Source organism: Monopterus albus, unplaced genomic scaffold (assembly GCF_001952655.1).
Source record: "Monopterus albus unplaced genomic scaffold, M_albus_1.0 scaffold65.1, whole genome shotgun sequence".
Classification (NCBI taxonomy): domain Eukaryota; kingdom Metazoa; phylum Chordata; class Actinopteri; order Synbranchiformes; family Synbranchidae; genus Monopterus; species Monopterus albus.
In genome coordinates this window covers 2,575,468-2,589,673 of record NW_018127945.1, presented here as the reverse complement: position 1 = coordinate 2,589,673, position 14,206 = coordinate 2,575,468, and the positions used below count along the sequence as shown (strand labels likewise).

General features: G+C 42.9%; 1 protein-coding gene across 1 annotated transcript; it reads right to left on the bottom strand.

Annotated features, from left to right (window-relative positions):
* Positions 1 to 6: 6 nt before the first annotated feature.
* fbxl9 (F-box and leucine rich repeat protein) lies at positions 7 to 13,265 on the bottom strand. Its single transcript, XM_020604282.1, has 14 exons — positions 13,209 to 13,265; positions 12,796 to 12,897; positions 12,518 to 12,652; positions 11,246 to 11,448; positions 8,215 to 8,362; positions 7,674 to 7,757; positions 6,372 to 6,504; positions 3,939 to 4,156; positions 2,534 to 2,750; positions 1,142 to 1,299; positions 851 to 1,066; positions 557 to 769; positions 260 to 477; positions 7 to 172 (listed from the first exon to the last, which is right to left on the bottom strand). Exons 1-14 carry the CDS (start codon positions 13,263 to 13,265, stop codon positions 16 to 18), a joined length of 2,259 nt encoding a protein of 752 aa, XP_020459938.1. The 3' UTR covers positions 7 to 15.
* Between the last annotated feature and the right edge of the window lie 941 nt (positions 13,266 to 14,206).

The following is a 14,206-nucleotide window of genomic DNA, read 5'->3' as shown; positions in this document are numbered from 1 at the left end:
ATGCAAGGCATTCACTCAGTCATCAGCCCCACCTATGAATTTGCAGTGGACATTTTCCAAAAAGGGTAGCTGTGACTGTAGGAGGTCCACTGCTGTTACGGAGATGTTTTGGCACCTTGAGATGTCGAGGGTTCTCAGGCGCTTACAGTGCTGCACCAGGAACGCCAAGGATCTGAGAGGTTTAAAGGTCAAATGCTAAGGAATTTATATTTTATCTCTGGCTACAGATACACGATTAGTGGAGTTGTGTGCCACTCACCTGTCAGTGATGTTATTACAACAGGAGAGGTAGAGATGCTGCAGTCTGTGCAGGTACGGTGCAGCCTTTGCCACTCCGCAGTCACTGATACCCGGACAGTGGCTGAGGGCCAGGCTGGTGAGGCTGCGGCAGTGCCGGGCTACCGACACCAAGCTTGCATTTGTGATCTCAGGCAGCATGGAGAGAGACAGTCGCTGGAGATCCGGGTACCGCATTACCTAAGGAGAAGTCAAAGTTTTTCAAATATTCTGTATTCCTTCTCCAAGCTGAACAAAGTGCCTCTCTTCAGCCTCCCACCTGTGTGATGCTGCTATCAGTGAGTCTGGAACAGGAAGAGAGGTCCAGCTCCTGCAGCCTGCTGAGAGCTAAAAGAGAAGCTCCAGCCTGCTGTTTGAATTGCTCCAGGTCAGTCTCTGTCACCAGCTTGGGACGCGCCTCAAAAGGAAGACAAGGAGGCTTGAAGAAGCCCATGTTGCCAAAGGTGCGGGTGAACCTGGAATCCTTGTCACCCTGCGAAGAGCAGTAAATTATTTACAGCCTTCACTACAAAGGCTGTAGAAGGAAAGCTCTTCTTCTGTCTCTGGTTCTCACCCTGTCCTTGTCAGGCTCACACATCGTCATTTCCACCATCCCTAGCAGACCCCAGTCTGTCACTTGTTTACACCAGCCAAGCCGTAGAACTACCAGCCTTTGAAGGTAGGTGGCAATAGCGCGCACAGAGAGGTCAGTCACACTGATGCATGAGGTCAGGTCCAATTCACAGAGCGTATCCCCAAGAAGCTGGGCCAGAGAGAAAACGGAAAGATCCTGAGGAGAGGAGGATATTTTTCACAAAAATGTAGTTCCACACAAACACACACCTGGACACTGTCAATGACTGACCCTAATGTAGTTGCAGCTCCTGAGGTTGATAATCTTCAGCTGTGCTCTGCTAGCATTGGAACCCATCAAGCCTTTCACGATCTCTGTTCCATTGACGTGCACACACTCTGACAGATCCAGACTCCTCAGTGACGGCACAGACAGCAGCTCAGCGAGACCTGTGACCATCATGAAACCATCACCTTGAAGTATAACACATTTTCTAGCAGACAGGAGGCTGGGATAGTTCATGTGCATTGAGGAGGTCAAAAATTTCAGTTAACAAACCTTAAACCAACATTTTTTTCAGAAAGCTGTCAACACAACACACATTTTATCATTGAGCTGCATGTCTCTGGACTGTGGGAGGAAAGCAGCATACCTGGAGAAAACTCACATAGGCATGGGAGAACATGCAAACTCAACACAGAAAGACACCAGCTGATCCTAAGGTTTGAACCCAGAACCTTCTTGCTATGAGGTGATACTGCTAATCACTGCACTGCCATGCTGCCAATTACTGTTAAATTTGCTAAGCATGTTCATGCTCCCAACAGGATACAGCACTTATAGTTTAATAAGCACACAGCCTTTTCGCTAGTGCCATCATCAGGGTGAACCTCAGATGCTTCCAATATACAGTATTTAGTTGTTGATTAAAGTATTATACTGAACACTTCTAATGGGCGCCATCTTTGTTTTCAATACCGCCGCGTACAGCTTCGGCTTATGGCAGTCTTTAGCTAGGTGATCTGTTGTGTTAGGGTGATTTTTATTTTATGCACTTAAGAATGGTTTTATTTTATAGCACACATACGTTTACATACTTATATGTCACAGTTATGTTTATATAGTTATGAATATCACCCTATGTGGTCACTGAACCACTGGTCAAATATTTGCTGTGTGAGTCACTGAAACACTAATGCAACATCATAAGTCTTGTCCACTAAATTACTGAATTTCATTAGATTTATGGGTATTCTTCTCCTTTCTAGGGCGCTGTCCACGATGATTGGAGCAGAGAGGACGATTGGAGGACGGACGGACTGAAGGACCAATCACGGGAGAGTGAAGTCTAAACCACGGCTTCTCCCCAACAGTTTTGGACCAATTAAATAGTAGCAACTTTTCATACAAATATTGTATACCAACCAGTTGAGGACAGTCTTTCCTGTTTAGTCTTACCTGTTTATCCTAAACAGTGGAGATCCATGTGCACATGCTAATTTTGATACGTTAATGCATAATAAATTTCACATTGAGAAATATATATCCTCTTATTAGTCTTCTCTTTTCAATATAAAACGAACAAACACCACAGGTACTAGCAAGGCTTTAGACTGTTAGTTTTGTTATATTTCCAAACTAATCTTTAGGACAATGATTTGCAAAAAAATACACTATGGGCACCTTTTTCAGTTATTCTCCAGTCGTGGGACACAGACAGGTGCGTCAGTGACTTCAGGCCCCATGCTATGGCCACTACAGACCTACTAGTCAAGTCAGTGCAGGCACTGATGTCCAGTCTCTGGAGGCTCGGCTGGTGCTTCACCAGAGCCTCCACCGAGTAGTCAGTCAGTTCCTTACAGCCGTGGAAACACAGTTCCTTTAACACCAAATCTGGAACCTGAAACAGAGAGAATATCAAGAAGGTTAACTTAACTTTAAATCCTACAACACAATACGTCTGCTATTAGGACAAGCAACTGAAATTCTTTGGCTTCAAAAGGAGTTAAACCAGAGGTGTCAGACTCCATCTCACAGGGGGCCAAAACTCAAAGCACACTTTAGGTCGCGGGCCGAACAGGATAAACATTTATTGAACAGACTAAAACTAAAGGTTTTTTGAACATTTGATCTGCTTGTTGTCTGACACAATTTTGTGAATAAATGAGGAAAAAGTATATTCATAATTTTAATTCCACTGTTGGCATTTGCAGTAGTTGTATATACACACAGACACAATATAAAACCCCTTATTTAAAACAGAAAAAATAAGGGCACTTTTCTGAACTTAGACTACAGACTTTCAAAGGAGCATTTTTTTTAAAACAAATTACAATTTAGTTTCTCAGCTTAATTCTGAAGCGGAAAAAAAAGTTCAATGATCAGATGCACAACTTTTCAGAAAAAGACTTAATCACTAAGTCACCCTTAATACAATTAACAACTTATCTGAACAACAAAAGGGATACATGTATGAGGTCAGCCTCAAGCTGGACCTTTTCCAGTTAGAACTTTAACATATGCATTACAAGAGTAAAAACTATTAGAATGTTTAAAGACCAAAGAAAGATTTCCTAGTTTATTATAAAATGAATATGAACCTTTGGTTTTGAGCTTACATGTTTATGCTGTCTGGACATTATTACAAAACACTTAACTCTGGCCAAATGACAATTTTTCACAGAAAATAGAAACTGATGCGACTGCAAGGAAAAAAAAAATCTGAAAGGTGTCAAAGAAAATGATGTATAGGAAGATCTGGACTGCATAGAAAACATTACTCTATGACAGAAAGGCTCTTAAGTGTATACATTTAATCTACACACACACACACACACATACATATATATAAAAATGATCTCGTGGGCTGGATGTGGCCCACGGGCCTCGAGTTTGACACATGTGAGTTAAAGGATATGCTAAAATTTAAAAAGATTCAATGTAATTTATGAAATCTTAAGTATACAGTAAATGCAGCCTCTTGTCTCTGGCAAATAGGTATTGTTATAAGATGAGCAGTTTCTTTTATGATGACATTCTTCTGATCAAGCAATAAAGAGGCTGTTTCAGGGACTTCAAGTATCCTGACCTGTGCAATAGTGCGTAGTGATTCAGGGGTGATGGAGGTTCTGCTGAGGTCCAGAGCAACAAGGGTCGACTTCTGCTCTGTTAACAACCTCCTCAAGTTCCTGAGGGACAGTAATGCTGATGAGTTCTCGTCTCCCACCGGGCACCCTCGACTCGAAGGCGATAGGGCAGCCAGCCAGCGAGAGCCGGCGAAGGCGTGGGGTGCAGCTGGTGAGTCGACTGAAGGAGAGGTCAGACAGGTAGCGCAGATTGGACAGGTCCAGCTCCTCCAGACCAAACAGAGCTGACCTGACCTGTAACAAGAAAATGAGGTTTATCCTGAAACTAGTGCATTACTACCACTGGTGCAAAAGCTACAAAGCTCTGTGACAATAAAAAAAAATTTACTGTGTGGAATTATTATGAAAGGGTACATATACCTGCTGTAATACTGAGCAGAATGGCCAGTCATAATTATATTTATCACTGCTGACACCCATTTCTCATCAGGTGACTACAGATACAGGGAGATGCTAATCCCTGCTTAACACAGAGCTAAAACATTACAAATGTGAGGTTTTAATGATGCTCTCCACCTGTAGGGAGCAGTAACTACAGAAGCAGTGTAATTGAGCGTTGTGCAAATAGCCTAACATATAAAAAGGCTGTAATGTCTGTTCATCTGTTAATAAATGAGTTAATTTAACAACTCCAGATCACATGAATAGCAGCAAAAACCTGATATCATCAGTCTTGACTAAATTTAGGCCAAATATGTAGTTACTGAGTTTTGGATTTTTAGCGCAGAACACAGCTGTACAATTTTTGCTCTTTGCATTTGCAGTGTCTAAGTGAACGTTTTGGCCATGTTATATTGTTAATATTTTACATCACTCTTACTGCAGTGTCAAAACACAGTATACCTAAAGATATACAATGCAGACCATAAGCACCTGGAAGGTTATTTTGAAATCTTTAGCTTCAGCACCATTAATTTGAAATAAAATAATGGATATTGCCTTAAAGTGCAGAGTCTTAGCTTTAATTCAGTTACATTTACATAAATATAGTCATGTCAAGATTTTTCTTTGCCATTTATGCATAAACAGACAGTCCAGGAATATAGAAATTCTTGTACAGCTCTCCTTTGGAGTCAGGTAAGGAGTCAAAAGCCAGAAAGAACACTTAGTCTTAAAATAGAAAAGTTACATAAAGGCAACAAAGCATTAAAACCACAATACACAAAAATAGGGTAATAGTATTTTCCCCCGTGAACTTTAAACATTGCACTTAGTAATTCACATGGTGGAGTTGAATATGTCATTACACTTTGTGAGGTAGTGAGGGGTTATAACATACTAAAACACAGTTTATATTCAGGCCTGTTTCCATTGCTTGGTAGAGAATGTCCTGCTTATATTCAGGTCCCACAAGAGAACACTTTTGATGAGATGCTCTTACAAAAATACCGTGTGGAACATTTCTGTATTATTATTGCGCATGTCTAGTAAGGGGTTATTGCACATATATTCTCCATCCATCCATCCATCCATCCATTTTCCTCCGCTTATCCGGGACCAGGTCGCGGGGGCAGCAGTCTAAGCAAAGATGCCCAGACTTCCCTCTCTCCAGACACTTCCTCCAGCTCCTCCGGGGGGATGCCAAGGTGTTCCCAGGCCAGCCAAGAGACATAGTCCCTCCAGCGTGTCCTGGGTCTTCCCCGGGGCCTCCTCCCGGTGGGACATGCCCGGAACACCTCCCTAGGAAGGCGCCCAGGAAGCATCCGAAACAGATGCCTGAGCCATATATTCTCACATTTTCATATTTGCCATCAGTCTTACTGTGGCAGGGAAAAAGCTGTTGTAGTCTTGTTCTGTGTGACGATACTGTCCATCCTGCTGCACCTGAGGCTGTAGGTGCAGTTTTTGTGTCTGAGCAGAGAGTAGGCTGGGTGGTGTGGGTCTCAGATTATGTTCTCTGCCCTTTTACAACAGCACTGTGTGTACAGTGTGTCCATAGCAGGCAGTTCAGCCCCAATTATCCCCTCTGCAGTCTTTATGACCCTTTGAAGAGCCTTCCACTCTGCCTGTGTGGTGTTACCATAACAGGCTGTGATGCCAGTAGTGAGGATGCTCTCTATCAGTCCTCTATAAGCCTGGGTGAGAGGGTGACACTTCAGCCCAGCTTTTCTGAGACGCCTGATGAAGTATAGCGGCTGCTGGGCTTTCTTCACTGTGGCAGCTGTTCAGTGACCAGCTCAGGTCAGATGTCACCCGCAGGCCCAGGAACTTGTGGCTGTCAGCCCTCTCCACCTTAGTCCCTTTGATAGTCAGGGGCAGCAGAGAAGAGGGGTGCTTCCTGAAGTCTACCATTATTTCTTTTGTCTTGTTTATGTTGAGGATGAGGTCATTCTCCTCTCCAAAAACAAGAATGTTGTTCACCAAGCTTCTGTAACCTGACTCGTTTCCCCCCTTGATGAAGCCCAGAATGGTGGTGTCGTCAGCATATTTAATGATGATGGTGGTGTCATGGTTGAAGACACAGTCGTGGGTGTACAGGGTAAAGAGTTTGGGGATGATACAGCAGCCCTGTGATGAGCCTGTGCTGATTGTGAGCTCAGCAGACACCAGCCCTCCCATTCTAACTATCTGTGGTCTTTCAGTCAGAAAGTCCATAATTGGGGTGTACAGGGTAAAGAGTTTGGGGATGATACAGCAGCCCTGTGATGAGCCTGTGCTGATTGTGAGCTCAGCAGACACCCGCCCTCTCATTCCAACTATCTGTGGTCTTTCAGTCAGAAAGTCCATAATTGAGTTACAGGTGGGAGTTGGTACACCGAGGTCTGTCATCTTTCCAATCAGCCTACCTGGGCGAATGGTGTTGAATGCAGAACTGTAATCCAGGAAGAGCATCCTAGCATACGTAGTGTTGTCCAGGTGTTTCAGGGTATAGAATGAAGCCAGAGCAGTCACGTTGTCCACTGATCTGTTGGGGTGGTAGGCAAACTGGAGGGGGTCTACAGTGTCCGGGACCATGCAGTTAATGTGTGTGAGGACCAGTTTCTTTAAGCGCTTCATGGCGACTGATGTGAGCGCCACTGGCCTGAAGTCACTCAGAGTGGATGTGTCTGATGTCTTAGGGACCGGTATGATAATGGTTTTTTTGAAAATGCAAGGAACTACTGCTTGGGTTAAGGACGGGTTGAAGATGTCTGTATACACACCAGCTAGTTGATCTCCACAGGCTCTCAACACTCTAGGGGGGACATCGTCTGGTCCCGTAGCCTTATGGGGGTTTACCTGTTTCAGGGCCTTCAGGACCTGTGTGTGCGTCACCTGAAAAGCAGGTCCCCCGGGTTGCAGGGGAATTTTGAGGGGGTGTCTGTGTTCAACCTGTCAAACCTCACATAGAAGTTGTTGAGGCTCTCTGGGAAGGTGGTGTCCTGGGGGGCTGTGTTTGTTGATTTTTTCCTGTAGTTTGTGACTACCTGGATTCCCTGCCACATACTGCGCATGTTGTTATTCATATAGTAGCTCTCCAGTTTTTGGAAGTATGCTCTCTTTGCAGCTCTGATGGACTTCTGTAGCTCATACCGGGCTTTCCTGTACTCCACTTGGTCCCCTGACTTAAAAGTCTCTCATCTCTTCCTGATTTTCTGTTTTATATCCCTATTAAGCCATGGTTTTTGGTTGGGGAAAACACACACCGTTCTAGCTGGTGCACATATGGATGTGCACCAGCTGATGTAGTCACTCACAGTCTCTGCATATTCATGGATGTCATCTGTGGCCCATTTGAAGATGCTCCAGTCTGTGGCCTCTAGACAGCCCTGCAGGCTGGCCTGTGTACAGTTGTTCCAGGTGTTAACAGCTCTCACTGAGACTGGTTTCGCCTTGAGTCGTTTGGTGTAAGCAGGTTTTGAACCGGACTGTTAGGTGGTCAGATCTACCAAAGTGAGGTTTAGGTTCAGCTGAGAAAGTGTTTCTAATGTTACTGTAACATTGGTCCAGTGTTTTGGTTCCTGTAGGGAAGGTTACAAACTGATACAGTTTAGGCTTTTCCTGAGATCGCAGTGGTTAAAATCTCCCAGAATAATAAAGGCAGCATCAGGGTATGTGTTTTCATGCCAATTAATCATTCTGTACAGTTCCTTCAGTGCAGCTTCCTCTTTGCCTGGGGGGGAAGGGAATACACTACACTCACAATGATACATTGCAGCTCTCTAAGAAAATAAAATGGCCTTAGCTTTAGTGTTAAATATTCCACATCTTCAGAACAGAATTTAGAGAGAATCTTACACAGTCTGTGCACCAGGACTGTTTGATGAAGGCAGCCATTCCTCCTCTGCGGGTCTTGCCACTTTCAGCGGCGCTGCGATCCTGTCTGAACACAGAGTAACCATCCAGGGTTACGCCCTCATCGGGAGTCTCTTTATGAAAGAAAGAACTGTTGGGAAATACAGCCCCTTTAAGACATAAAAATTCACAGCTGTGGATCAGGAGCTAGAGTGGTCATTTCCTAACCAAGTGTGTGTGTGTGTGTGTTTGTGTGAGTTGGTGCCGCAGATGGCTGCCGTCTGTACTGGAGACAAATTCCTTGTGTGTGTGTGTGTGTGTGTGTGTGTAACATAATTGGCCATAAAATGTGATTATCATCATTATCACAAAATAATCATAACTAATATTTTGTAGAAATTCATAGTGACTCTACAGCCTGAAGTCTTTGACACATTGACCTCTGCAGAAGCTTTTTATCTTCTCCTGTTATGCTCTTTCAGGCCTTCCACTCTTGCTTGTTGTGGGCTCTGCCTTTAGTCTGGTTTGCAGCAAAGGAAAGCAGTTGGACTGAGATCAGGTGATTCACTCAGCCAGTTGAGGATATTCCACCCTGAAAAGTTCTTTGGTTGCTTGGCCCTTAGGTTTAGAATCACTGTCCTGTTGAATGATGACAACCTGTCAAACCTCGCATAGAAGTTCCTATGCAAATGAACTGAATGAACAATTACAGAGCTGCTGTACAGCTCTGCATTCATCCTGTTGCTTCTGTCAACCGTGAATTATCAATAAATGCCAGTGTGACCAGTTTTCTCTTGATTGTTGTCAGGGGCACATGTTTGCCTACATCCCAGAGAAACATTGTGACTTGCTGTGCATTCAGAAATGGGCTTTTCTTCACCATATACAGTAAATGTTTTTCCATCTGCAAGACTTGTGCTCCTCGGTCTACCACGTCTTTTTCCATTTTCTAGTTTTCATGTGTGCACCTACTGATTTTAGGAAACCAACTATCTTTAAAAGCTCTTTATTCTTCATACTGACAGACAACCGCACCTCAATCTAATGGTATTTTTCCATCAGCACGGTTCAACCTGCTTTTACCATGTGGAGCCAGGCAGGCACAGGTTAGCCTCAGTTTCTTACAGAGGGGGTAACCATGCTGACATGGGTTCAGTCGGCCCTGCTTCCAGCCAAGTCCGTATGGGGCTGAGCTCTGCATTCAACAGAGCTGGCTCATCGCAACACATTTTTACATTCAGTTGAAAAACGCCATAAGTCACGTGGGAGCTCTTTTGTGCACAGACAACTATTGTTCAAGAAACATTTAGTAGCCAAGTGTCCAACAAATTTTGAAGTCTTAAAATTTGGGTACTAAATGTTAAAAGGGCTATATCTTCACACACAGTTATATTAAAGCTGAGACTGTAGTATCCATTATATTATTTCAAACAATTTACTGAAGTACAAAGACTGAAGAACAAAAAAATGTGCAATTGTCCAAATACACTCTGGACTGTATATGAAGATTATACTAGAGGAACAGACTGTCAGCTCTTCAGGTCATTCTCACGCTGTCATCCTGCTGCATATTTCAAACTTTTTTAACAAATAAAAAACTGAATAATTGGGCGTGCAAAATTATTCAGCCCCTTTACTTTCAGTGCAGCAAACTCTCTCCAGAAGTTCAGTGAGGATCTCTGAATGATCCAATGTTGACCTAAATGACTAATGATGATAAATAGAATCCACCTGTGTGTAATCAAGTCTCCGTATAAATGCACCTGCACTGTGATAGTCTCAGAGGTCTGTTTAAAGCGCAGAGAGCATCATGAAGAACAAGGAACACACCAGGCAGGTCCGAGATACTGTTGTGGAGAAGTTTAAAGCCGGATTTGGATACAAAAAGATTTCCCAAGCTTTAAACATCCCAAGGAGCACTGTGCAAGCGATAATATTGAAATGGAAGGAGTATCAGACCACTGCAAATCTACCAAGACCTGGCCGTCCCTCTAAACTTTCAGCTCATACAAGGAGAAGACTGATCAGAGATGCAGCCAAGAGGCCCATGATCACTCTGGATGAACTGCAGAGATCTACAGCTGAGGTGGGAGACTCTGTCCATAGGACAACAATCAGTCGTATACTGCACAAATCTGGCCTTTATGGAAGAGTGGCAAGAAGAAAGCCATTTCTTAAAGATATCCATAAAAAGTGTCGTTTAAAGTTTGCCACAAGCCACCTGGGAGACGCACCAAACATGTGGAAGAAGGTGCTCTGGTCAGATGAAACCAAAATCGAACTTTTTGGCAACAATGCAAAATGTTATGTTTGGCGTAAAAGCAACACAGCTCATCACCCTGAACACACCATCCCCACTGTCAAACATGGTGGTGGCAGCATCGTGGTTTGGGCCTGCTTTTCTTCAGCAGGGACAGGGAAGGTGGTTAAAATTGATGGGAAGATGGATGGAGCCAAATACAGGACCATTCTGGAAGGAAACCTGATGGAGTCTGCAAAAGACCTGAGACTGGGACGGAGATTTGTCTTCCAACAAGACAATGATCCAAAACATAAAGCAAAATCTACAATGGAATGGTTCACAAATAAACATATCCAGGTGTTAGAATGGCCAAGTCAAAGTCCAGACCTGAATCCAATCGAGAATCTGTGGAAAGAACTGAAAACTGCTGTTCACAAACGCTCTCTATCCAACCTCACTGAGCTCGAGCTGTTTTGCAAGGCGGAATGGGCAAAAATTTCAGTCTCTTGATGTGCAAAACTGATAGAGACATACCCCAAGCGACTTACAGCTGTAATCGCAGCAAAAGGTGGCGCTACAAAGTATTAACTTAAGGGGGCTGAATAATTTTGCACGGCCAATTTTTCAGTTTTTTATTTGTTAAAAACGTTTGAAATATCCAATAAATTTCGTTCCACTTCATGATTGTGTCCCACTTGTTGTTGATTCTTCACAAAAAATTACAGTTTTATATCTTTATGTTTGAAGCCTGAAATGTGGCAAAAGGTCGCAAAGTTCAAGGGGGCCGAATACTTTCGCAAGGCACTGTATAATACCTGCTGTCTGTGCTCTTCCTTGCAGAGGAAAACTCCAGACATAAAGAGGCTGTCCAGGCCCTGGAGGTCCAGTCTGCGGAGAGATGTGAGGCGAGGGAGGAGGGCCAGCAGAGAGGCCTCTGTTATACTGCTACCAGGCAGGGCCAAGCTCTCCAACTTAGAGCCCAGACACTGAGCCACCTGAAGAGGGAGGGACACAAAAAGAGACAATCACATACGTGAGAACAAGCAGCATTAATTCAAAGAGAAGATATGGGGTGGGGCAGAACAGAGCAAAGAGAGAAGGAATGGGAAGGCAGAGGTGAGAGCGGCAAATGCCCTACCATAAAACAAATTACATATAAACCATGTGTTCTAGGCAACAGTTGGAGTTTTCCAACTTGGTCCAATGCACTTTTTTTTTTTTTTTTTTTTTTAAACAGGAAATTTTATGCAAATACAAACACAATACTGTGATAAGGGTCTGAAATCCAGAGTAACTACTGCAGCTCATCTGAACTTTGGACCACAAGGTGTCTAATTACGACTATGCTAAACTACCTCCTGCTCAGTGTGGTGAGAAATTTAAGAGAGATACAGTATCTAAATAATCACAATTTTCAAAAATGTTTTTAATCTTCAAATTAAATGCTCATCTTTCAGGGGAAGAGACTTCGTTTCTTGCCTGGTGATAGTGTTTCTGAGATGAATAAAAAAATAAATAAATAAATCACTCAGCTTGTTTGCTCAACAAGTTATTTGTTAAAAGTCTTTTACTTAAACCCTGGAGGTCTCTGAATGCACAAGAGACGCGTGACCTTTTCTGATGAAAACAAAACTAAAGTCAGAGAAGGAGGTCTTCACATGATAGTGGCAATATCATAACTACAACAAGACACATCGAAGCACTCACATTCCAAAGTACTATTGTCATATGTTTCTTCCATCCATTTCTGCTTCCAATTCATTTTGTTTGCTCGTGATGCTCCATAAAGAGGGATTTAGTTTGGGTTTAAGATGGAGCTCCAGAGTGTTCATCAGTAAAAGGAGTAATAGTTTAACTTTACCACTTATTAAGTTGATGTCTGGTCAATTTGAAAAATTTCAAGGAATATTTATGATGATTAAAGTTGCCACACAGTCATCCAGTCCATTCTAATCTTTTTAGCTTTAATCTTCAGCTATGAAAAGACTGAAATAGAATCTCAGACAACTATCCACACTCATGCTAATTGAACTAGCCATATGGTTTTAGAGTAGCATACTGCACCTCCAGGAGCAATGATTTGGACATAGTGAAGCCATCGAGCTGGCTGATAACCAGACTGCAGCATGGTTTTCTGCCCAGACCTCTCACCAGCTCCAGGGCTGAGGCTGAAGCTGGGAAGCGGAAGGTAATATTCTTCTATACAAAAGGGAAGCAGATAGAAAAGTTAACTCTGCCCTAAAGCAAACATGCTCATACAGACCCCACTACAGCCACCTTTCAGTCACTCCATCCTCTGAAGAATTTCTCATAATTATGTGTCTCAGTGTGGCGCAAATTACCTGAAAACGCAGGTCCTGGCTGGCACTGTACCAGCTGTGGCAGACCAGTGAGGCTTCCTTCCTGTCTGGGGCATGAAGAAAGCTCAGGATGTAAACTATGATCTACAGCAAGAGATCAAAATACAGCATTATATTAGCTGAAAGTCACTGATGACAGCTGAGGAAACTCTACACCAGGGTTACCTGACACTATTTTGTTAAGTCAAATGACAGCATACTGTATGAATGACTGACATATTACTGTCCTGTAATAAGAGCAGTAGCTCAAGACAAATTCTCATCCACCAGACTGTTACTGAGGCTCTACTGGCAACTCCCGTATGTGGGTAACTTTATTAATATAAAGCAGGTCGGTTGTGTAAGCAAGAAAAATGTGTCACGTCAGTGTTTGTCTGACCAACGCATTAACTCACCTCCACGGGAAGTTCGGGTGCTTCCATAGTGCCCTCCACATCACTGTCTTCTTCCATCTCAGCTTCTTCAGAGTTAACACTATACACACCTCTAGATAATCACAGTCCACTAGCTAGCTGCACATATTAAAGACCTGCTGTTAGTTTATAACGTTAGCATTTAATAGACACCGATAAAAAGCTGTTAACTTGTCTCACTGGTATCCGTAACTAATCAATAAAATGACCTGTTTCAGCAGACTGAAAGCCAATGGAAAGCTAGGTTATCTGTCGTAATCTCCCTACGACACTTTACACCACTGTACCACAGCTTGTAACATTTACATTTCCGCCAGGAGACTGACTTCAGTTAGATCAGCTGACCGTAGATGGAAAACTCCATGACATCAAGGACCAAAGTATTGTGGGAAATGAGGTTTTTTTTTCCCCCCAACCCTCTCCAATACCCACTATGCCCACACAATCAGTAATAGCCTACTGATTGACCTATATACACTGACCAGTCACTTTGTTATGGAAACTATAACACGTGCATGCGACTGGGAGAAAAGCAACATTCCAGGTTTTCACTCACAAATAGTTTAACATCTATTCCTCAACATTTATGGTCAACAGGACCTGATGATGTAGGCCTAATTGGGGGGGGGGTTCTGCTTGTTAAAATCATTACCAAGTCAATTTAGAGACCATATCAGAGACAATGTCCACTCTGATTTTTGTTTTAAACTTTGTTTTCTCAACAGGATTTTTAGTTTGGGCTCTTGCGGTATTGTTAATTACGTTACGTTGTTGTACAAGTTGATTTGATGCATTTTGGCTTATTTTCTTTGCTCCAAAGCAGAGTCCTAGCCCCTGAACCTTGTTTTGGCTAAACACTTTAAATAACTTTTTGTTTCAAAGCTTCCTGGCATTAAGAATGCCTATTACTGTTTGTTTTGAGTAATTTGCATTCTTAAAACTCTGTATTTTTAATTATTTTTGACTTATTTTCTATACCA